Source organism: Calonectris borealis, chromosome 3, assembly GCF_964195595.1.
Source record: "Calonectris borealis chromosome 3, bCalBor7.hap1.2, whole genome shotgun sequence".
In the NCBI taxonomy this organism is placed as follows: Eukaryota; Metazoa; Chordata; class Aves; order Procellariiformes; family Procellariidae; genus Calonectris; species Calonectris borealis.
Genome location: NC_134314.1, coordinates 28,505,738 through 28,530,265, shown reverse-complemented (window position 1 = coordinate 28,530,265; position 24,528 = coordinate 28,505,738). Strand labels below are relative to the sequence as shown.

At 39.5% G+C, this 24,528-nt stretch overlaps 1 protein-coding gene across 5 annotated transcripts in view; it reads left to right on the top strand.

Moving 5' to 3' along the window:
- DST (dystonin) overlaps positions 1-24,528 on the top strand; it is a 313,438-nt gene that overhangs the window by 85,960 nt on the left and 202,950 nt on the right. For all 5 annotated transcript variants that reach the window (XM_075145250.1, XM_075145248.1, XM_075145253.1 and 2 more), the window contains one exon: positions 13,646-13,707. In XM_075145250.1, coding sequence (XP_075001351.1) covers positions 13,646-13,707 — 62 coding nt within the window. The remainder of the gene's footprint in view (positions 1-13,645; positions 13,708-24,528) is intronic.

Sequence of the window (24,528 nt, the reverse complement as noted above, 5' to 3'; positions counted from 1 at the left end):
GAGTTCTTTATGGAGGGAAGTTGAGAAGTGCCAGTACAAAAGTGTCAGTTGGAGTGACACCAGGGACATTCACCGGTATCCGGCTGTAGTCTGAACTGTAACACAAATGTTGCTTGTTCTAAGGAAGGGCCGCCTCGACTTCATCGCTGGCAGTAGGAATCGTTCTAGTTGAGCTTTGGTGAAGCAGATGTTTCACCTGTAACTGTTCTGCTCTGGAACATGCCAGGATTCGACTTTCTGCTCCTGGTACACCTAGTTTGGTTATGATTTTTAGAGCTTGCAATCCTTTCATCTTTTAAGGCAAGACAGTAAGAACAATTGCACAGTGTGCTTCTACTCATTAGCTTTTTGTTTAAAGAATTAAATATTTTAAATGCTATATTTAAATAATACACATAGAAAATCCAGCATTTAGGTATGATTTAACATGTGACTGTTTTGTTTAATGCCAGGGAATGTTTTGGCACATTCAGAGCTTTGTATTCGCTTTCCCTTTTTAAATCCTTCCTCACCTTATTTTACCTTTGTGACTATTCTGAATTAACTGCATTCCTCTTCCTCCCCTGCTTTTTTTCTCTCTTTGGTTGTTCCAGTGGCTTCTCCTTGGAGGAAATCCTCCTTGTTGTTCTTTTCCTTACTCCTTTGCGATTGTGATGGCTCCTTGTTGGCCTTATCTCCCATTCGGTATTTCTGGGCAGCCTGATCCATCCTCGGATCTTCATCTACAGTTGCTGTAGCTAAGCTGATTCAGCTATGTTTTACCCCATCTCAATTATATCTCCTGTTTGCCTTGCCACCCGTTGAGTGAAATATGGCCAAAATTAAATTCCCTGTCATACTGATACACAAAATTCCTCGAGTTCAGTCACCATTTATCCTCTTTTTTGTCACTGTTGAGAGCACTTACCAGTCACTAAGGCTGAAACATGCAACTCCTCTCTTGGGCTCTTATTCTGTAGTTTCAGACTACAGAGTGCTTCTGAAACCTTGCCTTTCTTTCTGTGCGTGCAGTGTAAGCCATCCTCCAGAGAGGGCGGAATCCTGTACTGACAGCCATAGGATCCATCTTTATGCTACTCTGGATGCCAAGCTTAACCAGTCATTTCAACATATGTTTTCACTAAAATCATCATCTTCCCATATCGCTGTCCTGGAATCCTCTTCTTCCACTATAAAATGTACAAGCTTCTTGTCTTTATCTTCAGTACCACTCACAGCCCTCTCTGCTCTATCATTTTTCATTCCTTAAATTTTCCTGTTCTTCTGACAGTGCCATTTTCAAAACTCCCTTTGCCTGCTGTTCTTGTATTGCTCTTTATCGGCTGCTCTTTATGCATGGCAATGACTTCTCAGAAGTGACCTTTTCTCCTTGAAACCTTAAAGTCTCCATCCATGGTGGCACTTCTGTTATCTATGACGCAGCATGGAGCTGCTATGAACATGAAGTCATCAGAGATCCATGGACCTTTGAGTATGCCTAAATTATGTGTTGGGGTGAGTTTAGAGGTCCCAGACTCCAAGGGATCAGGAGAGCAAAGGCGTCCCAGCTCCTCCAGCGCTGCCTTGGTGCCTGCACCACCCGCTGACCGATGCCCAGCTGGTTCCTGAGCAGTGGCCCCCTGGCCAACTCCCCTCAATTTATATACTGAGCATGAATGTCATATGGTATGGAATATCCCCTGGCTGTACCCTCTCCCAGCTTCTTGTGCATCTCCAGCCTTCTCAGTCGGTAGAGCATGAGAAGCTGAAAAGTCCTTGACTTAGTGTAAGCACTACTTAGCAACAACTAGAACATCAGTGTTTTATGAACATTCTTCTCATACTAAATCCAAAACACAGCACTCTACCAGCTACTAGGAAGAAAATTAACTCTATCCCAGCTGAAACCAGGACAGTGGTCAATGAAATTTCCAAATCATTGTAGGCTTGTTTTAAAAATAAAGTGTGTTCTTTAGGCCAAGTTTCAAATTAAATTGGCTGGAATACTTTTTATTTTAATATTTTAATAACTATTCTTTTATGTGAGCTGGCATTAAATCTCTGAAAGTCCAATAGTGGTTTCAGAGTGTGTGTTCTTTGTCTTCCCATGACACAGAAAACATCCTAGTAGTTATTTTTATGTTTCTTTGTTGTGAAGGAGAATCTTTTATTGTTTGTGAAACTGAAAGGAGAACAACGGGTGAGTGTGCTGATGGAGATGAATGAGGAGCAATATCATATATGTCTGCGGTGTAAACATCAGCTGGTGAGATTGTTTTTTTTAATGCCCAGTGATTCTGATTCTTGTTCTGGTTATCTTGACACCACACGTAAACTGAATTAATCTCCTTTAATGTAAGTGTATTAGAGGGTGTGAAGATGAGAGGGACAGCAAGACATACTGATGTAGCCAAACTCAGCATCACAGATCTCTGCCTCTATCCCCTATTTTCAAGCTGTCTTGACTGCTTTTGAGTATATTCATGTACTTTGTACACTCCGTTAAAGTTTCATAGTCTTAGCTTGTATTGAGGAAATGGCGATGTAAACCATGCTGCTCTCCCTCCAGTTATTCATGCTCTGCGGCAGTCTGAGTACAGTCACTGCAAGCACAGGACTTAAAAGGCTGGCTGAACAATTTGCAAAGGGAAATGCTATTCTGAGTCTTCTTTTCTTCTCTCAGGACCCTTCCATGGATTTCTTGGAATGTATCCCTCTGTTCTTTCTCCAAGGGAGAATGTAAAAAGCAAAGCAGGACAGAGTCAGCATAAATTTCCACTGACTTCTGGGGGCTTAGGCAAAATGACTGCAGTTTTCTTAGTGCAGTGCTGCTTATTGCTGTGACCTGAGTTTGCACCAGCTTGATGAAGTAGGCTTTAGTCTCATAAGCCTTTTGCTGTTTGGTTAGGCACATCTTTCCAGGATGGGATTTCTGTTAAAATTTGCTTCAGTGTTTAAAATGTATAAGCTGTCATCAGGCATTGTGGAAACCCATTTTTAATTTGTATCAAAACTTGCTGATTTCTCACTAAAAAAAATAAAAAATTAAAAAAAAAAAAGTTTAAATTCTGGTTGACATGGTGATATAAAAAGGTGATACAGCCACAAGTCAAAAGGTGCTATGATATGCCTCGCAGCAGTGTGATGTCTACTGAGATAGTTGTTTGGACTACGTGCAGGTTTTACGTGTCTTGATAGCTGGATGTGACATTTTCACATGGGTCGTCTCTCTCATATAAAAGGCGGAAATCAAATAATACTGAAAACTGAATCAAATTGGAAAAAAAAGTATTTTTCAGTGCTGCTCACTGCCGTCTGTGGGGTTCTGCTTTGTTGGGCGCTCTGTAATAGCGTTAAGCATCTGTCCTGCTATGTGGCTTGAGGGAGAGGGCTGCACAAAAGGAAATGCATGAGAAGGTCACTGAGTTTTAGGAATTTTGTTCACAGGATATTGTGCTAGTGTAGTACTTACCCAGGAGTGATTTTCTGGTCAGAAAAGAACCAGACGTGAAGATCTATAGCACTGTGTAGGACATATTTTCTACATGACTTTAGTTAATCTGAACTGGTTAATTACTTTTTTTTAAAAAAAAAAGCCTAAATAAGAAAGTTAAAGGCTGTATCACCTTTTTTTTTCCTTAACTGGAACAGGCCTATAGGTAAATGCTATTATTCCATTATTTCATTATATTTCTCCTCCGTTTGTATCAGTGGTTGATTCCTTGGTCAGCTGTAAACTTTCAGGGGCTGGTACCCTTGTTTGATAGTGTTTCTAAACCTTTTGGAGCACTCATTGCTGGGACTGGAAGACACTAGAAAAATGCTTTTTGAGCTTACTTCACATGACATTTCTGATTAGGTGTGAGTCAGCTACTTACTACAGTAACATTACAAAGCGCTGGCTGACTGAGATCCTATGAATACAGTGATTCCTTCGGGTGTCTTTTGATTTTGATGTATGTGCACACACAAATAGCAATGTTTATTCCATACAGGTTGAGTATCATTAACTTACATACCTGCAAGTCATGTTAGAAGTATAGTTATTGTTCCAGTAGTTGAGGATACACATAGCATTTTCTGTGTAGGATGGTAAATCTGGGCAAACCTGCAGAGATTTTATGCAGCTGAGTTATCCCCACAGGTTTCAGGCTTAGGCCAGCTGAATTCTTCATCCTGCTTCAAGCATAGATGGAAAGCAGTGGCAGAAAAAAGGTCCAAGTGAGAATTTGATGAATGCAGTTTCTTTTTGAGCCAGATGGGTGTGCAATTAGCAAATTTTTGAATATTTTCAGGGCACAAAGCATTTATTTACTGCTTATTGTGGTTTCATGTTCGCCTGCATTTGTAGGGTTGAGGTGCAGTGCATTAGAGAATATCAAAAGCCTAAATGGTAAGCCAGTCACTCTTACGGTTTAGATATTTTGTGTGGTTTTGTCTGCATGTGGTCTTTATTTTGATTTTTGAGGTGGTCATAGCTCTGTCAAAGTCAATGGGAGTTCTATGATTGCTCTTTCATCTGCAATTAGGATTAAACTGTGACCTCCAAAAATATCAAAAAGTCTTATTTTGCTTCTAGCAAACTATGGTGGTAACAGAGAACAATATTCTGTGTTATGCCTTCTGTCTTTCTGTTTCAGCAAATATCTCTTGAGATCAGTCTATATCAGTCTGGATTATTAATGTTGATGTTACAGTCAAACATTTCTGACATTCATGCATGATCTGATATACCTGCGAAGCAGCTAGTTGGGAAACTGGGAAGAATTTATCCACAGCAGCCTAGGCCTTCATAAGACCAGAGTGCGAATTCGTGCTCCCAGGTACAGCTGCTTTACTACAGTTACCCAAAGTAGCTTGTTAAAGAGTGTCCAGAGTTCGTCAGCAGGGGCCTGAGGTCTTCTCTGTGGCCAGGAGGCAAGCATACCCAAGCCATGTGGGCAGCTTGAGCTCCTCGGACTCCAGAGAAGTCTTCTCCTGTTGGTTGATTCATGGAGTTCTGCTAGATCTTTATCTTGCATAGACTTAGGGAAACTGTGCTTATTTGTTTGCATATAGAATTGGATCTTTAGTTTAAGACACAATACATGAACAACTAGTGTGTGTACAGCTGGAGGGGATGATGCAGCTAATGTTACGATTTTATTGCTGACTCTACATTTGAGTCCTTATAAGCCCATCTAATCAATTAACAGATTGTTTTGGGGATATGAGTCTAAATGTTGCATTTCATTTTACAGCAGGATAGCAACAACATATCTTCCAGACAGAGCGCTGCATTTTGCAGAGCCTTTTACAAGAGCCGATGGCAGAGCAAATAGAACAGTTTACATGTAACTAAAGACTTTCTTTATTTTGAAAGCCTTTTAATTTCATTGCAAGTATCCTGCTAGCATACCAAAGCAATTAATTTTTGATTTTGTGTCTGTTCTATCCATTTTAATAAATAGACATATTAATCAAACAGATTATCGTGGTATTTAGTTATGAAGAATTGCAGAGTTTCAAAGATAAGTATTGTTCCCAATCACAACATTTAAACTTCAGTAATATTTTAAGTCTTCTCTCCATGAATTATTCTGCAATATGGTTTCATTGCTTCACTTGCAAGGCTGGGAAGCTGCTGAAGTGGTCACTGGAGTTGGGTGAACAAATATGCATTAAGTAAAACGCAGATGAAAGGGTGGTATCTTTGGATTCTGTTTGCAGCTGTTGCAGCCAGGACAACTTCATTGGGAAGCCCACTTAAGGGATGACTGGATGTAATGCAAAATAAAGTGCTGAAGTTTCCAGTTTATTTTCAGTCTTTGTCATTTTTAGTATGTTTTTTCCTGCAACTTTTATAAAATTGAGCACTTCCCAGTCTTCGGTGTGTTTATGTCTGTCGTCAAATTTAGTTCACATTCTGCTCATTTCTTTAAAGAACATTTTTTCAGAAAACACTTGCATTTTTATAGTTAAATGCATACTCACAGAAATGATTTGGCAAGTAAAATTTGCAATACTATTTTGTGAAAGAGAAATAAAAATATTCTTTTTGAAAAATATATCACAGATCCTAAACATTGATTGTTTTTATGTCATGAAGGCTGAACCCTAATGATATAGAAGCTAATGGGGGCTTTACTTAGTAAAGGTTAGCTCTTTACTTCAGTGAAGTCCGAGTTTGGTCTTATTTGACTGTAATTCCAGGAAAAACACATCCTCTGCTCTTGATGCGTGTAGTCAGTTAAATAAAAGTAGAGCATGAAAGGGCATCAGATTATAGAATTATAGAATAAATGGGCAAAACTTTTATTCTGATTCATCTTTGTAATCAGACCAACTGTATATGTGACCTTTCACACCACTGTGTAAGAAATTTGATTGTTTTTCAGAGGAGAGGAAACTGGGGAGAGACTTAAATTCTTTGGAGCAACCACAAAAATTAAGAAAAAACCTAAACTGAGGTTCATATTTCATTGCTATTTAAATTAACAACGCAAAGCTGAGGATAGGAGTAAATTTGAATTGCTTCCATAACTACGTGAATATGTGATCTGACATGACATGTAAAATGAAGCTTTATAAGAGTTGATGGCTTGCCTGATAGGAGTATGCAGAAGAGGAGCCACTCTTTTGAAAGAACCTTGCCATATCAATGCAGACCTTGTCAGAGGAGGCAGTGATTGAGTAGGATACATTTTCTGGAAAAATACAGGTCAGATAATGCCAATTGCCAAATATTTGTATTTGTGAGGGTAACAGTTGATTCTGAGACAGATTGGGGCAGCCCAGAGTTTCGCCTCACCGGTGTCCTTCTCTGACAGCAGCTGGTAGTGGATGTCTTGATAGAAGTAGGCGAAGGATCTAGTGGTACTTTTCCCATCCTTGGGTGGTTTGTGGCGAAAAATACTGCGAACAGTGGTGGGAACATCAGCACATAATACAATCTTTTCTTATAGGTTTTAAACATAAATATTTTGGGTGTGAGCACTTTCCCTTAGATTTTTCTGATTGCTGATGGATATTTTTCTTCCATAACCTAATTTGCTCTGTGGCACTGCATCAGTTCCAGATTTCAGACACTTGGGAGTAACATGGTGAGAAAGAAGTACTTTGTGCCTTATCTTTCTCTCTGAAAAGCTGTATTTGTATATATGCGAGGGTAGCATCGTTCACACTCCTTTGTGTATGCGTAGAAGTGAGCCAGGTGAGTTGGAATTTAACCTTGTCATAAAGGAGGAAGTGATGGCAATAAGCAGCAAGTGGGAAAGAGAAATGAAGGAATTTTACCTGAATGAAATAAGGCTTTGAAAGAGAGTTTTAGGTTTTCATCGTTTTTAATAAGTGAGCCTCAATTAGGCAATGCATTTCAGAAGTTTGTGCCTTACTTATAAATGCCTAACAGAATTCATTTTTGCTTGCATTTCTTAAATAGTAGGATATATCCTTTGTGTAAGAATCCTTGTCTATCCTGCTGACTCTTGATTTTTTGACAGTTCTTCGAACAGTCAAACCACGTCATTATGTCTATCCTGAATTCTGTTATCCAGATTTCACTATCAAGACTCATAAACTATATATATTTTTTTTTTAAAATTCTTCCTTCTCATGTACGGACCGTGTCTCTCCCTTGCTCCATGCCCTTACTATCTTTCTTCCTCTGTATTGTCTAAACTGTGTACCTTACCAGTCTGTCTCCAGTTATCCTCTCTTATTTTGTATTTGGCTGACAAGGCCTCCATTCAGTCCTTCTAAAAAAAGAAGTAATGTGATGCTGTCTCCAAGGCAAGCTCCTGCAAACTGCTAGCACTATTGCCCAAGCTGTCCTGATATGTGAACACCAACAGGGACATAAACAAGAAATGTTATGAGTTCTGATTTCATAAATCCAAGGGGAAGCTGATCAAATTAAAAAAATGACAGAGGTGGTAAAATATAGAATGCTGCTTTTAAGCTTGACAAACGTCTCCTGCTCTTCAAGAACAGCTGATTTAAGAATAGCACTATTATATATTAAAATGCATGAAGTATTCTTTTTAAATATAAAACATAAAGAACTATCTGTAGCAAAATATGCTCTGTTAGAGGAAGCAAATACCTAAGAAGCAGCTGGGTTGTCAGGTGGGCTTACTCTGAGAAAACTGTCATATTTACCCAGGACTTTTTGGGGGTGAAGATAAGAAGAACTTAGTAGCGATCCTTTAGCTGAGAAGCTAATCTTTCATGACGAACACTAAATATATATTGCCATTCTAGTTCTGGGTGACTAAACTGTTAAGTATGTCATAGAGGTTTGGGTTTGGTGTGGTTTTTTTGGTGTGGGGTTTTTTTTGGTTTGGTTTGGTTTTTTAGTAAAGTTAGAAACTGTTGAAAATAACTTGGGAGTTCCCTGTTTTCCTGTAGTTCTTCTCATACAGTAAATATTGACCCCACAAAAGCAGATCCTGGAACTGTAAGGCTTGCAGACTCAATGTTTATCTTGACTATTGTAGTGGGGTTGAGCATGCAGAAATCCCCATATGATGTCCCTAAGTTTATTTTTTCAGAATTTTTTTAGCATTTCTACAAGACTTCACCATAGCTTTCATCTTGTTAGAAACACAGTTGCTAATTCAGCCTTGATATTTTCATAGCAAGAAGGATGTATATTTTTTTTATTATCAGAAGTCATTGCAAAGTATGTAGGATTTTATATGCTGTGTGTCTTAATGAAAATTTGACATGATAGGACACAGTTCATAGCATAGCTCTGTACTCATACACTTTACTGTATAATAGAGTTTTATTTTACTCATTTCTAAGATAAATTCAGGATACTACACAGGATTGAGGATAATCCCAGTTCTTCATAACAGAAGTAGCTTTCACTGAATTATTGTTTCAGGTGGTCAAAATTGATATACAAGGCCTACAGGTAGGGGTAGTTTAAACCCAGCTATAATTAAGAATACCCACTAATAATATAAAAGAGGTAGATTACCTGTTAGTGAGGTTATTCAACCCATCCCTATGAAAAATCCTGTAGTTTTAACTTTCCAAATGAGACTTGTTTGAACTGAGATTTTACCTTCCTAGAGACTGTTTCAGATTGTGATAGGTTTGTTGGATGTCCTCTGGTTCTTAATTAATGAGCAGGAAGGAATAGTGGGTACAGACATGGAAGGCCTATGGGAAGTTAAAGTCAAGTTTTCAGGAGCAGAGAGCAAAGCCTCCTAGATAAGGTGTTTCAGCACTGACTGGAGAGTTGGATTTGTCCCCTATTTCTTATATAGCTGTGTGAGTGTCATAAAACAAATCTTTTCCCAAGAGACCATACATTAATTATACTCTATTTTCTGAGTGCGACATTTGAGATACGAGGGTCTAGTTTGCAGAAGGAATATTAGCAATACCAGCGGAAAACCTATTGTGAAATCAATTTTATCTTCAGAGCTTGAAAAATGGTGAATGAATAGGTTTGGTGCTCCGTATTCAACAACAACGTGAAATACATTGTGGAATAACTATTCCTTGAATGAGTAGCATCCCTTCTACGCAGTAGACAGTAGTCTTGTAAAAAACAATAAATGATCTTTTAATTAAATATCATAACGTACATTCCCAAGAAGGTTGTATTAAGGTTTCACGGCCAGTTTTAATTTCAGTTTTAACTCCACTTTTGAGTGCTTCACTTTGCAAACTTAATAGTGTTCTTTTAACACAGCTTTTTGAGTTTAATATAAATGGGTATTGTAAATAGAAACAATATGTGCAGAAAAACTAGTGCATTTATACATGAGTAAGGAATCACGCATATCAGGATGTTTGTAAATACCTGGATGAATGTAGAAAAACCTGTTGCCTATCTAGCCATTCATGTAGGCAAACAAATATCAGCAGAGAAGCAAATGTAACTTAGCAGTGCAAAAAGCTGCCTAAGAAATGGAAATTTTTTGCAAGTCTGTCACTTGTAAAAGTCACAGGTGGAGGAAATCCAAACTTTGATATTTTCACCATTAGAAAATGAAGAAGGAAGCACAGAAATTTGCAGCTCGTCTAGAAAACTGAGGGTTTTTTTGCGCTCTTCTTGCCTTTCCTCATGTCACTCTGGAGACACAAGCACATCATTCTGCTTGTTCAAACTGGTGGCTTCTAGTGCCATTACTCGGAGATGGTTTCAGGATGCCTTCAGGCAGAGAGGACCGCTTAGCAGCTTCTGCCCGGGAGAGCAGTCAAGAGGCCTCAATGCCACTTGTTGACTTTGGTGTAGTTCTGGTAGGAAACCCATCCTTCTGAGAAAACTGTCTAGTTTGCAGACACCAGGATCCATGCAAGTGATAGGGATTCGTGGAAGGGGCATCAGTGTTAGAAGGATCTGGCCCCTGAACTTGTCCTTGGGATTGAGGAATTACAAGAACACGCAATGAGATACCTTAATTGCGGCAACTGCTTTTTAAGTCCAAATTTACTGATCTGGAGCCTCTTTAGATGCTGCTGTGTTGTTGTATAGGTTCATAAAGTAGGTGTCAATCTATTGTATAGGTTCATAAAGTAGGTGTCAATCTATTAAGACTGGAGACATCTTGTTGCAGTATTTTCCAGGCATATAAAGCATAAGAGACTTTCAGTTTGTATGTCTGATATATCAGAATAACGTCTGCAATATATGTGTCTGCAGTAACAGGTAAAAGCAGAGAAACTCAAGTTGATTAATTAACCAGTGAGGGTCTGTTGTGATGATCTACAGATCAGATGATCTAGGAAGATGTGTTTTCTTTCTGCAGCTCCTGCCTCACCTGTATTCTTAAATTACCTTGGCTTAAACAGCACTGCTGCTGCTGCTGCTCGTTTCAAGGTGACACTCTTTCCTTGCTACTCACTGCTGGTAGAGGAAAAAAAAACCAGTAGAATTCCTGATTTGAAAAGCTCAACGTTTGTACTCAAATGTGTATTAATGCACCTAAAAGTTCAAAACAAACAAACATAGATGCTTACTTTACTTCTTACTGTGAGTTAAATCCAGAGGGCTCGCAGTTTTGCTTGCAGCTCGCAGATGGGCTGTTTGCTCCTGTTTTTTTTTTAAAAAGGGGAGTTGCTACTTTCTGTCAGCTAGGAGAAGCCCTGGTTGCTCCTTGGCTCTCCTTTCCCTGAAAAGAAAAGAAACTCTGAAGTTTTGAAGGGAAGAATGAGACAGTTTGCTGAAGATGAAAAGGACCGGAGTGCAAAGCTGGTGGAAGTAATGTGCTGCATGGGTCAGTAACGCGTGCTGCTGGGTGGCGGTGTGGCGAGGCAGCCTTCGGGAGAGGGCAGAGCTCTCCGTGGGGCAAGCTTTCTCAAGAGGCTTTCAGTGGGTTTCCTTCCTTAGTTTGGTGTGTCTTTCGTAGTAAGCTGCCTGTTTTCTACTTCATTTGGGGGGTTTGATTTGGTATGTTCTGCTCTCAGCTCCAGCTCATTCAATACTGTTGCACTGTGTTTCCTCCTAGTGTGCATTTGCTTCTCTGGAAGCCTTTGGTTTTTTGATTAAAAATCGCAAGTGTGGTGTTTGTTTGTTTTTGTTTTGTTTTTCTTTAACCGTGGTGTTTTTCACAACATGACAGGTGATAGTTTTCATCTGTATTACACATTTGTGTATGCCAGGTGTTGAGTTTTTCTATGAATGTATGTGTAATATATGCATATATGAAAAGAACATGGGTAGTAAGCATCACTTCTTTTACATATGTTGGCATTTTAATTGAAAATAGAGTTGAAATTAATAGTCATTGCATGTTCTAACAAGATACAAGGAAGTGGATTTTTTAACTTTTCTTTTTTTTTTCTTTTCTTTATTGTTGTCACAGTAACATTTCCTAAAGTGTAAACTTTTGTGGTAGTTATAGTGAAAACTAGCTGAGGTTACCTTACCTACAAAGACACATTGTACACTTGTGGGCTGGAATATTAAATTCTCAGTTCTGAAAATTTGGGTACTTTTAAAACAGCTACCGGTAACGGAACAGTTACAAGTGAAAGTATTTCTGGACTTCTTTTATTTCTGAGATTTTCTTTTTTCTACACCTACCAAACCAGAGCTTCCACCTTATTAGGATAAATTACTGATGTTGGAAATGCTCTCTTGCTAGAGGAGGGCTACAAGGAAATGTATATATAGCAAAAAGGTTTTCTTAATCTGCCACATTTTTCTCTCCAGTACTGCTGCTTTGCTCTTTACTTTGTCTCTTGATCCCCTTTTTTGGGTCCTCAACTAGAATAAGAGACTGTGGAGCTGCGAAGGGGGGGGGAAAAGCATATGCCATCTTGAGTGGCATAGAGAAGGCATTTAGGGAACAGCCACCATTCTGTACAGAGCCGAATGTACACGTACACTACACATACTGCCTGAAGAACTCATTGCCACATGAACTGTAGCTGCAAAAGTTACAGGTCTGTTAAAAAAGGATCGAAAAAAATAACAGGAAAAAATGCATCTATGACTCTTAAATGCAAAGATATGTATAAGCATGTAGGAAGTCTGTGAGTCACATAAGGGAGGAGTATACAAAGGCTTCACAGGCTTTTGCTTGTCTTGTTTTTGCATTTGTTTCCAAATATTAATTTCTCGCTACTGTTAGGACCAGCATAGGTACCCAGGATGGATTCTTGTATGATCTCATGCTGTTTTGAAAGACCTGAGTATTACACCAGAGACTTGAAAGTCCATGAATATGGACCTTACATGATTTTTTTTTTTTTTCCCATACTACTTCTGTTACCTTCGACCAATCTGAAAACAGTATTTTTTATGTAAAATACTGGATCTGATTCAGTCTTCTAATGATGGCAGTAGCTGCAGAAGGGGTATTGTTTTGCTACCTGAGCTCATGGCTCCTTCTCAGCCACACTACAGCCAGAGTCAGTGAAACAGCTGCAGTTTTGTTGTACAGGGTCTTAAGGGATCTTGCTATTTTAGGCTTGCACAGATGGTCCTGGTCCTAATGCACTGCAGGTCCTGTGCCGGGGAGCTCCGGGACTGCGAATGTGCTCGGTAGCAGTTGTACTGGCTAGAGACCATACATAGGTTTGTGGAGATAACTCTGGTGCTGGAGTGGTAGGTACTGTTTGTCTAACGTGGCTCTGTAGAATACATGTATATATTTCCCATCCTTAAGTGGGATACTTTCTTACCCCAGATCTATTGCTTTTATTATTTCATCTCAATATTTTGTGGGCAGTCATGGATGCTAACTGCCATGCCAGGGAGCAAACTGCTGGCAGTGGCTAGGTCCCATAGCTGGGATAGTGGACATCCCTGTTTATGGTATAGAGGATTAAAAGAAAGAATGCTTTCTCTTACTGAAGCTGTGTGTTGAAACAAGGGTGATAGTCCAGTCCAACACCACAGTGATTAAAAAAGCTGGCTTTCATATAGTAAGAGATTTTCTATTCATAAATACTTCAATAATTAATTGGATTTTAGAGGCTATAAGTAGTTTTTATAGCTCTTAAAAATTTGCCTTGATCTTTTTAGTACATTTTAGGGAACGGTTGACTTCTAGGAAGTTATATTTTTTTATTGTATTATTTTGATGAGACATTTCAGAGCTTTTACAGGCTATTCTGTTTTAAACTTTAGTAGAACGCTAATTTTATAAAGCTGTCCATAAAATCTTCTGCATCATTTGTAGAGCTGTTAAACTGTTTTATTCTTCCTTTTTACCTCCAGATGAGCGGGACAAAGTACAAAAGAAGACCTTCACAAAATGGATAAATCAGCATCTCATGAAGGTCAGTTGATATTTCTGTGATGTCTGGATGATTCATTACTACAGCAGTGATTGTGTCTTTTACTAAATGTTTGATTTCAGGTTGCAGCTGCGTTACATATAATAAGGAAGATCTTAAATCGTGAGATTTATGCATGTACTTTGTCTTTGAGGAGTCATGGGGGAGTTGAAATGCTGCTGTCTGATAGCCCGAGGTGATCTATTTGAATACTTGCATTTGAAATTAAAATGAGTCAAAGTTCAAGGGACATGATTTCTTTCTACAAAGCTTGACTATTTTCTGGCATTAGACTGTCATGGCTGTAGCATCACAGCTGAGGCAAATGAAAAAAAAATTGATTTTTTTTTTTATTAAGTACTGTGTTGAGGACAGGGAAATGACCTTGAGAAGGATAGCTCTAGATCATCCTGTGGCATCAGTATGCTGCTCACGGACTAGAAATAGAGGCTTTCTAGGGACAAAAGTCACTTTTCAACATCTTTATTTTGAAAAGCAGTGAACTTTGCCTCTGGGACAGAGCACATCATTTTAACAACATGCACAGCTTTTAGTCAACAGAGAACTAAAAGCTGCGAGTTCACCTTCACTGCATGTCCCTTCAGTTCTAAATTTAATCTGCTGTTTCAGTGCCAACTGTCTAGCCCAGACGTTTCTCTGGAGAAACAGATTGTATAATTACTTAACATAACTTGCTTTGATTCCCCCCCACCTCCGAGGTTGAATTCACGTAGAAGTCACATTAAATAAAAATGTATCTGCAAACTGTCAGATATGAGATTTAATTAATGAGCATAGTGTATAATGTTCAGAAACTGCTGTAAAGATTTGCTCATGTTCATGTTTAGAGAAAAATACTTTTTTTTAGGGGGCAACTTAATTATCTCCCTGCTTCTTGTGGCTGTACTTGTGGGTATTTGAGAAATATTGGACACTGAAGCAGAACGGGATTTGTTCAGAGATGTTTAAAATCAGCTTGTGGGAGGGCTCCTTGAATCTTTAGGAGATGCAGAATTCTGGTTTCACATCTTTTAAAAATTTGAAACCAGAGTAGCTCTTGGAAATGATGTGACTTAGGGAGCTAGCAAGGCCCAGATGTGAAGTTGGTCCCAATTTTATCTTTAGCAAGAGACCTCTCTTCCAGAGTGGTCTTTTAGTCCTTCCCACCATGACTGACCCATCAGGAATAGTCCTGACTTCAGCCTCTGTGCAGCAGCAGCTACACACAACCTTTCCATACAGAGGGTGAGTCTGGAGTCGCAGAATGGCTTTTAATACTGCTCATACCAATAAGTTTTCCTTTGTGGATTTACTAAACCCAAAGGAATTGCGCTGTGTAGAAACAGCTGCTCCAAGGACCCTTTCTATGTAAATGCCTCCTCACTGTAATCCTGAAATACCCAAATGGCCCTATGTCCTTGCAGAAGTTTTGTACTTGCTGATGAGAAAAGACAAGAGGCTGCAGACCTGCAGCCTTCCCTTTATGGATTTTACCTCTTATTTATAATATAAGAAATGTATCCATTGTCTAGTACCTCAGACAAATTAGATCTAAAAAAAAAAACATACAGGAAGATTGCTAGTACTCTGGCAGCAAAATGCAATCTCCAAATTAACCATCTCCTTCTAATTGAAGGTAATTGGTACCATGTTTGTAGAAGTTACTAATCTTTTTCTGTATTAAAGATGTGTTTTAAAGATGTAGTTTTGATTTTCTGTGGGAACCGGAAAAGCCTATCTGAAGCTTTTTGGAGAGCAATCCTTTAATGTAAATTTAAAATGATGCCTGTTTTTACAGAAGAGCAGTGTATTGAAAATCATATTTTTATACACCATTATTTTACAAAATTTTAAAACATGCACAGTCATCGTTGCCATACTGTCAACCTCTTGGGGAGTGGCTTAAAAAAGATTTAGACTCTAAAGCTGTAAGGAAATCGGGGTGAAGAGTTCACATTAAATCCTTTTGACTTGCTTGCCAAGGTCGGTGGCCTTAGGCCTTCATCTTCAAATAGTTCTCAGTGTGAGTGACTGTAGAGACAGAGATATGGATATATATGTGTGTGTGTCTGTACTGCTGGCCTTGATTTTCTTCTCAGATTGCTTGCTTTAGAATTCAAGTAAAGGATTGTTAACTTGCACAAATATAGTTTGACTATGGCTCTTCCATTAACTCTGAATTTATGTAGCAACTCAACTTTATCTTTTGGAAATACTCAATTTGAAAGCAGTTGGTGTTACAGTTGTCGAGTTTCTATTCTTACAACATTGTTTCTAGGACAGTGACTTGCACGGAAACTAAAATCAATCCTTCAAATCCTTCAAATGCTCTCTCAAGACACAAAGGCATATTTAGAAAACACTATATGATGGAGGGAGTGCAGAAAAAGTATCACCATAAATGAGTGCATTTCTAGCAGTGTCTCTAGACCTGTCCTGGTCTATGCATTAAGTTGTATTTGAGTCCTAGTTTTCAGCTTTATTACTTTGGATTTAATACAAAATACATGCAACTCATATTTGCCCACTCATCACCGATAGCTTGTTGCAGACAAAAAAAAAAAGGTGGGAATCAGTTTATTTCAGGCATCTCAATAGCTTTATTTGAGCTAGTTATCCAGACTTCTTTCATAGGTAGCAGAGAGAACAGGCCCTTTTAGATGTCTCAGATAGCTACTACCTCAGGGGGAGATGAATTGTGTCCTAGAAGTGTTTTTGCTCCACTGACTGAAAAAGGAAGTCAGTGTGCTTTATCTGTCACTATGTGGGATTCAACAAGAAGTGGGAAGGATGAAGGTGATCATGGAAATTATGAGAGATCATGGAAAGCACCACACTGTGCATGTGGACGGGACCCCGCTATGAGCACGGGCATGGATTGCATTTTTCTTTTGTCTTTTTTCTGTCCTACTTGTGTCTTTCCCCTGTTTCTTCTCTCTGTCCCCTGTTTCTTTTTTAGCTTTCTTTCCTCTGTTTTTCTTTTTTCCTGTTGTCACTTTTTATTTTTCCCCTGCTTGTTTAGTTCTTTCCTTGCTCATTTGAATTAATCTATTCTCCTGTGGTCCTTGGGAAAGTACTGGACTCTTATTCCTTTATAGCAACATATTCAAAAGAGTTTTTTCTAGGTCAGCGGCACGATGCTTTTATGGGTTACCATCACTCGTTAAGGGATGGCATGGAAGCTTACTGTCATTCTTAAAATTAAATTCTATATTTGTGGGATTCGGTGAGTAACCACAAACAACAACATGGCTGAGAAATATTTACCTTTCTGTCCTCTGTTGCCCATCTTTAGTTGCATTAGATTCAAAGCATGTAAGTGTGTAGTATATAAGATTCAGTGCTTAAGATTAGTCCCTTGTCAGTTCAGCTGACTAGTTAAGCATGTACTTGTGTACTTTGCTAAACTAGAAACATAGTAATTGCAGAAATATTTCCTGCAAATGATCTTGAGATACATAGTTTCACAGACAGGTACATAACGTGTTATTTGCAAAATTCAACTGTTAAAGTTATCTTTGAATTCCACAGTTTAAGAGCAAGTGGACTGTCCCTACATTGTTTAAATGCTGAAGTTTTTCTTTTGAATTGATAATAGATTTTCCAAGGGCTGATTAGAGCATTGCACTTGCTAAGGCTACTGTTTAACATCTGATGGTGGGGCTCTGATTTAAACTTTATCTTTTACTTCTTGTTGACATACGGGCTGGAGAGGTGAGATATTGGACTTTAGACTCGCCTGCTGCTGTGGTATGAGCTTCCAGGGAGAAACTCATATGCCAGTGTGGGGTAGAGGTCTCCTCTCTTAACTTCCCCAAACCTGCTTCTGCTTCCAGCAAGTGTTTCGCTTTGCTGCTGTCAAAATAGAATGTTAAATTCTAGTACTTGCTACAGCAGTAAGTAATCCTTGACATAATATAAATTTGTTGAAGAAAGGGTTTTCATTCTAGTGTAGTGTTCCCATGGTCCTAAAGCACCCAAAGAGAAATCCAATTTCTACGAAAGCCCAGAAATTCTTCCTGACACTCCTTTGAATCCCAAACCCAAAACCTAAGGAAAGAATGAAAGAAGTATGAAATACAGAGTGGAGGATGAGATAAAAGTCAGAAAATGAAGTTGTTGATGAAAAAGGAGTAAAAGCAGACAAATCTTTCTTTGTTGTTCAGTTCCTTTCTCAAACCAACTTAAAAATATTTTTGTAGTGCCAGATTTTAGTCTTGACAGATTAAATGGGATATTCTGAAATACTTAAAGTTTCTTTATCAGAAATTATATACAGAAAATAGGACTAAAAGCAAGGCAACCAGAAACTGGCTAGATCAGTGCGCTGATGGGAAAATATGGTGAACAGCCAGGTATCTTCCTTCCAAGGGAAAATATTTCTTCTTTTTCATGGAAGAAAAGATTGTAGAGAGCCTCTTAACTGACCTTCTAGCAGCAGTGCGGGACCCTGGGGTGCCTGAGCAGGTCCCTGGAGGGGGAGACTGTCCTACCCACGGCACTGGCGGGGAGCCCTGCCACCCCGTGCCCCCGCAGCACAGGTTGGCTTGGGACTGGCTGGACCTCGGGAGAAACACACTGATGATGGGAGCAATGGGCAGCATCCCTGCACAGTCATTAGTTGCTCCAAAAGTCACTTCTGGAGGTCTGATGAGCTTTTGAAGGCTTTTATAAATAGCAGGACAAAATGCTTTTAAAACTATCATTTTAAAGCTCCGTATTCACAATCATGTACTGTGTCACAGTGATAGTGCCTTAGCGAGACAGAGAGCAGCTTTTTGTGTGCAAAGACTGAATGAATAATTCAGAATAGAAACCTGAAGTTATTGATTCCTGTCTGTCCTGCACGCAGCACACAGTTTGCAAATGGCCTCTTAGGTCAATTGCTTCGTGAAATGTTCAGGTATGCGCTTAATGGTAGCGAGACTGTTCCTGATAACAGCGCAGTCGTTCCCTTGCTGAAAGCTGGCACTTCACTGACACTAGTGGTTATCATTTTAGATAGCACTACTCTGCAGTATCTTCTTTTTAGCCATGCAGTTAATCTGTTATTTAAAATTCCCCACCTCTTCTTCTTTTAGAAATGAACACTTTTTAGCTCTACATTTATATTTATTTTAAGGGATGTGGCACCTGCTGTTAGTCTAATGGTAGTGACTGTTTTTGAAAAAAGTCTCAGTTTAACACCTTTCATTTTTGAAACATACTTGGAAAAAGCATGGTTTGTTTTGTCTTGGTTTTTTCCCCTGTGTTAAGGAAAATAAGACGAAGATTGCTTGCTGTGCTAGTGCATCTAAGTGAGTCTTCTATGTATTCCTCCTAGTTAATTCTGACAGCTGCTGCAAACTGTGCTGGGAGCAAATCCTGTAAAATCCCACTTCCAACACAGCACACAGCTTGCTTTAGGCATTGGGTGCAGCTGAAGTATGAGTATTTCCTCCTCTATTTTGTTTTTTAATTGTTCAGCAAGGCCTATTGTCTGCTTGGTAGACAGAAGAATATTTCAGTTTTTATCCTAAAAGTTTTTGCTGTTGTGTGTTCAGGACTATTCTAAAAGGTCTTGAAGTGTTTTTTCTTTGAGACATGCTCCTTCTTAAAAACATAGAAAAATAACCTTGAAAAGGATCATCAGTATTTGATTTTGTTATGAAATATGCGTAATCATAGTTTATTCACGCTGCATTGCGTACAAAGTTTTCAAAAATCTTCCACTTGGAGGTAAACTGCACAGTATCTTTCATCTGCTTAGTATAATCTATAGCTGTTTGCAAAGCAGATCAGCAAGCGAACTCAGGACTTTTTTGGTGTCATCAAAGTTTAGACGAGGGAGGGAGGTAACCAGGAGACAGCGAGGAAAAGTAGTGACAGAATACCAGCAGTTAAAGCTGAAAAAGAGGAGGAAATTTGTACAAAGTTTAGAGGCTAATGATAAACTGCATCACAAAATCTCTCTGCAAGCAAATAAATAAATAAATCCAAGTCAATAAAAACTGTGCCACAGATTTCAAGTTTATTTGATCCTCTTAATGCATGCGGGCTTCATGACTAATTGGGAGCAGGAAGGAGAATAATTGAAAACAGCAAATTAAATATGCATGAAATATATGATAGCTTGAGTGCATCGATATTTTATGGCATGCAGCACTATTGAACCAGTTGACTGTATGTGTTTATGATCCTTTTTATTGTGGTGTTTGAGTTTTCTTAAATTGTTTTATATAGGTGCTCATATATGAAAGAATGAGTATAAGGAGAAATTAAGTCTACCATGAGATTACTGTGTGATGAAATAGAACCACTAGAATCAATAAGTTTCCTATGATAGACTAATATATTAATATATTAATTCATTCTCTTTTTGTGCGTTCGTTGTTTGCAATTAGCTCTCAGCATAGATTTTATTTACTATTACTTATTCCTTAGAGATCACAAGAGATAAAATTCTACCATTTGCAATTAAGAGTTGACTTTTTAATTAATTGTTAAATTATGCATGGATTTATATTTTATCTATATACTTTTGATGTATCCACATTTAATAATAATTTCTATATCAGTTTAGAAATACTCTGGCTTGATCTTCGTCCCATGGGGCCAGTGTAATTGTGCCATTGGCTCCAGTGGGACTAGTATTTGTCCCAATACGTGAACTCCAGACAGTAAGCAACCTCCAACATTCAGTTACAAATATTACCAAAATACTTCATTCTACAATAGTATTTCATATACTTTGCAAAGCCGTTGCCCTGAGGTAATGTAGATGTGTGACTATATGGGGACCTAAGAAAGTATCAGAATACACACGTTTTTCCTGTAAAGAATGGTATTGTCTGCTAAAAGCATTTATGGTGCTTTGAACAAAGAAATTTAAAGATAATAACATAATGTTTAAAATCCTCATCTACCTACTGAAATACAGTACCTTGGCTTTAATCAGAATAATGTTATATCTGCTAACCTTCTATTTTACCTGCTTTAGAATCATAGAATAGTTTGGGTTGGAAGGGACCTTTAAAGGTCATCTAGTCCAACCCCGCTGCTGTGGGCAGGGACATCTTCAACTAAACCAGGTTGCTCAGAGCCCCATCCAACCTGACCTTGAATGTTTCCAGGGATGGGGCATCCACCACCTCTCTGGGCAACCTGTTCCAGTGTTTCACCATCCTCATCGTAAAAAATTTTTTCCTTATATCTAGTCTGAATCCACCCTCTTTTAGTTTAAAACCATTACCCCTTGTCCTATCACAACAGGCCCTGCTAAAAAAGTTTGTCCCCATCTTTCTTATAAGTCCCCTTTAAGTACTGAAAGGCTGCAATAAGGTCTCCCAAAGCCTTCTCTTCTCCAGGCTGAACAACCCCAACTCTCTCAGCCTTTCTTCACAGGAGAGGTGTTCCACCCCTGGATCATTTTTGTGGCCCTCCTCTGGACCCGCTCCAACAGGTCCCTGTCTTTCTTGTGCTGAGGGCTCCAGAGCTGGACGCAGGACTCCAGGTGGGGTCTCACCAGAGCGGTGAGAGTGTATTGCCTTTGGTCTGAGTTAGTATATCCCTGTAGTTTTAAGCTGTGAAAGCCAAATTTATTGGCTGAGTTTGATGTTATTAGCATTACATTTGTATACTTTAAACAGTTCATCCCTGATGAGGTATATTTAGTGACATGTAGCATAGGGCTGGAAAGGAGAGGACAAGTTGGAAGCACGAAGGATGAAGAGAAGTGGTGACTGTGTAACTGAAACACCGCCAAACGTAAGATGGGACAGAAGGTGACAGTGGTTGCTGTCCATTTGAGGCATTGAACTGGAACAAGCAGGTTGACAGTAGATTTTTGGTTGCTAACTAGCATCGGAAGGATAGGACTGTGTAGCAATGGGGAAAATAATTTATCCTAATAACTGATGGGAAGAGCAGATGTGGAGGTCTGCATTTGAACACCTACAAAGGTGCCCTCTGTAGCCTATGCAAGAAGGAGGCATTTCTGTGGCGCAGCTCAGCTCATCCCCAAGCAGGTGTGCAAACCAGGTCAGGGCACACTGGCTGTTCTGTTCCCTGTCTGCTGCAGGAGCTGGGGTGGCTGCCTCTGGTGTGGACATATGTCTTGTGAGAGAAGTGCAAGCCAGAGAGACCTTCAGCCTGTCAGGTTCAGAAAGTCGCTAGCAACACTGCTGGTTAGTTAGGTCTGGACTGATTGGGAGGGACTGCTTCAAAATTTAAAAAGGGAAGGTAACTTAACAGCAAGTGATTGCAAAATCCCAGGCTCACCTTTCAAAGAAAAGAGAGAAGTGAGAAGTAAAAAAAGGACAATGAACTTCTAAGCAGCAGAACTGGGGAAAGCAATAGGTAGGGTCTCCTGGGGAAGTAATCTAGGAGAGGAAGGAATGCAGGAGATCTGGCAGTCATAGAAGGTGTTTGTGCTGGAGGCACAAAGGCAGGCTGCAGACAGGCAGGACAGATAGGAGGCATCGTATAGAATATACTGCTGCTTTTAAGAGATGTGTGAAATACAAAGGAGCCATACAAGAAGTGGAAATAAGGGCAGCAGGACTAAAGATTTGTATAAAGGAGTTAGTAAAGCATGGTGGGGTAAAACCAAACAAGGAAAAGGTCCACAAGCAGTTACAGTGTGACAGTAAAAGACTACGGGAGAAAGGTTCTGTAATTATGTCAGAATATGAAGAAGAAAGGAGAAGTATGGATGCATTACCGAGGGAAAAAATGAGAAATAATATTGAATGGTGTAGAAAAGTCTGAATTACTCTGGCCTCTTCAAAATATTGACTTGATGAAACACATTTTAATAAGATGAGGGTAAAATTCAGATAAGGAAAGAGCAGACCAAAGAATATTCAGATAAGTTATGTGCTTTCTGCTTCCACAGCTTTATTCACCCAACAGTAAGGAACTAATTTAAGTGATTTATAACATTTTATCATGCTATTTCAGAATTCAGAGAGGACGGGGGACTCCTAGGAGTCTGCAGTTAAAGTAAGCATAATACCTCTCTCCCAAGCAGAAGAAAAGAATGGGGAGTTGCAGACCTCGCAGGTAATTTCCCTGGGAAGACTGTGGAACACCTGGTCTTTGAAAGCAAGTGGACCAAGGGGAAGCGGTGTACATGCTACCACATGTCGTCTCATTAGCAGATTACTGTCACAAAATTTAACGAAAGGATCCCAGATACAGTTTGCTTGGATATAGCCATTGGTAGCAGCTGCAGCTAGAACGGGAACTAGGAAGAGCCCGTGCCATTGGTGGCTGCTGCTGTCCTGGTTGCCATCAGGTGCTGTGGCAGCATCACCTGGCTCCGGGAGGCCATACGCAAGAGCAAGGGCGCATCTCCCTTCCACCCAGAGACAGCATCCGAGCACCCGCTGCCCTTGCTGTGCCACGTCCTCAAATGAGGATTTGAGTTCTGTCACTTCATCCTTGTGGTGATACCCCTATTTCTCTAATGCTGCGCTGTACCTTTCTTGGCTAGGCCTTTTATCATGTTGTCAGCCAACAAGCGTGGCCCTCACGCTGCCATGGTTCTTACTAAGGTCCATCAGCTGCGCTGGGCTGTGTTGGCACGTGTCCAAGGAGCTCCAGGAACTACAGATGAGCTCCGTGCCCTGCCTGTGGGCCAGCATGGTGCTTAGGAGACAAGGAGAAAGCTTGCAATTCTGCCTTTTCATAGACACGAGTGTGCTTGTGGGCACACGGTTGTGAAACTCTGCCTGGCTGCGCAACTCCTGAGCGTTACGATGACGAAGTTTGCAGCCGTCTGTAATAAAGCAGTAAGAAGATAAGAAGTTTTCTTGGAAAATCAAGGACAGGTGGTGATAATTGAGTTTGTTTAGTCTAAAACAGAGAAGACTGAAGGGAGACGTGATAATGTGTCCTCAGTATGTAAAAGGTGGTTATGCAGAGGCTGATGAACAAGGGTTTTCTGAGGTCAGGCTCTAAGCCAGGGGGAACAGCAAAAAATTCAGCTTAATTTGTAGAGGAAGATTTAGTTTGAAGATTAGCAAGGAAGAATCCCCTTCCCCGAAAAGCAAGTAAGCATAATAAAACACTGAAGTATATGTATTACACTATAGAATTTCCTTCATTTGAATTTTCAGTAATAAATTAGAGAGGCATTTCTGGTGTGTTCTAGCCAAACTCAATCTGCTCCACTGCACTGGGTTGGGTGAGGTGATCTGTTCAGTCCTTTTTAGCCTTACAGTTGTATTATTCTGTGATAGCCTAGCAAGGCCCAGCCCTTCTCTGGCAAAGTAATACTCAACTTTGAGTCTTAGAGCTGATCACTGCCAAGTGCTTTACTAAAGCTTGTGTTTTCCATAAATTAGTGATTTCAGTCTGCATAAATCCTACAGTTCCAGTGAGAATGCCCTCTTTCAGTGAGCTACCCTGTAAGTGAAACTTAGTGATGTTTGTGTTGTATTCTTCATTAATCTGTATTTATGCCTAGGTAAAATACTTTAAAAAGGGGACAGGATAAATGTCACAAGTGAGGCTTTAAGCAGGTTGTGAGTCACACCTCAATTCTCATCAGTAATATGTGCTGAGGAACTATCTCCTAACAGCTAGAAAATGTGATAGAGATGTAGAGAGGGTTTTATAATGCTGCGTTTTTTTAGTCTTTCTAAGATTTATAAATATCTTTATGTAGTCTTATACACAAAAGCATTTGAACAGGGAGTACTGCATTGAGGAAAAATCATAAAAGGTTACTGAGGTACAAAACACGGGAGAGAGGTGGACATGCTGTGCATTAAAATCACAACTGGTTCAAGAAGTGTCAATGGGCTGGGAACATGCGTGGAGTCGCATGGGACCTCGCAT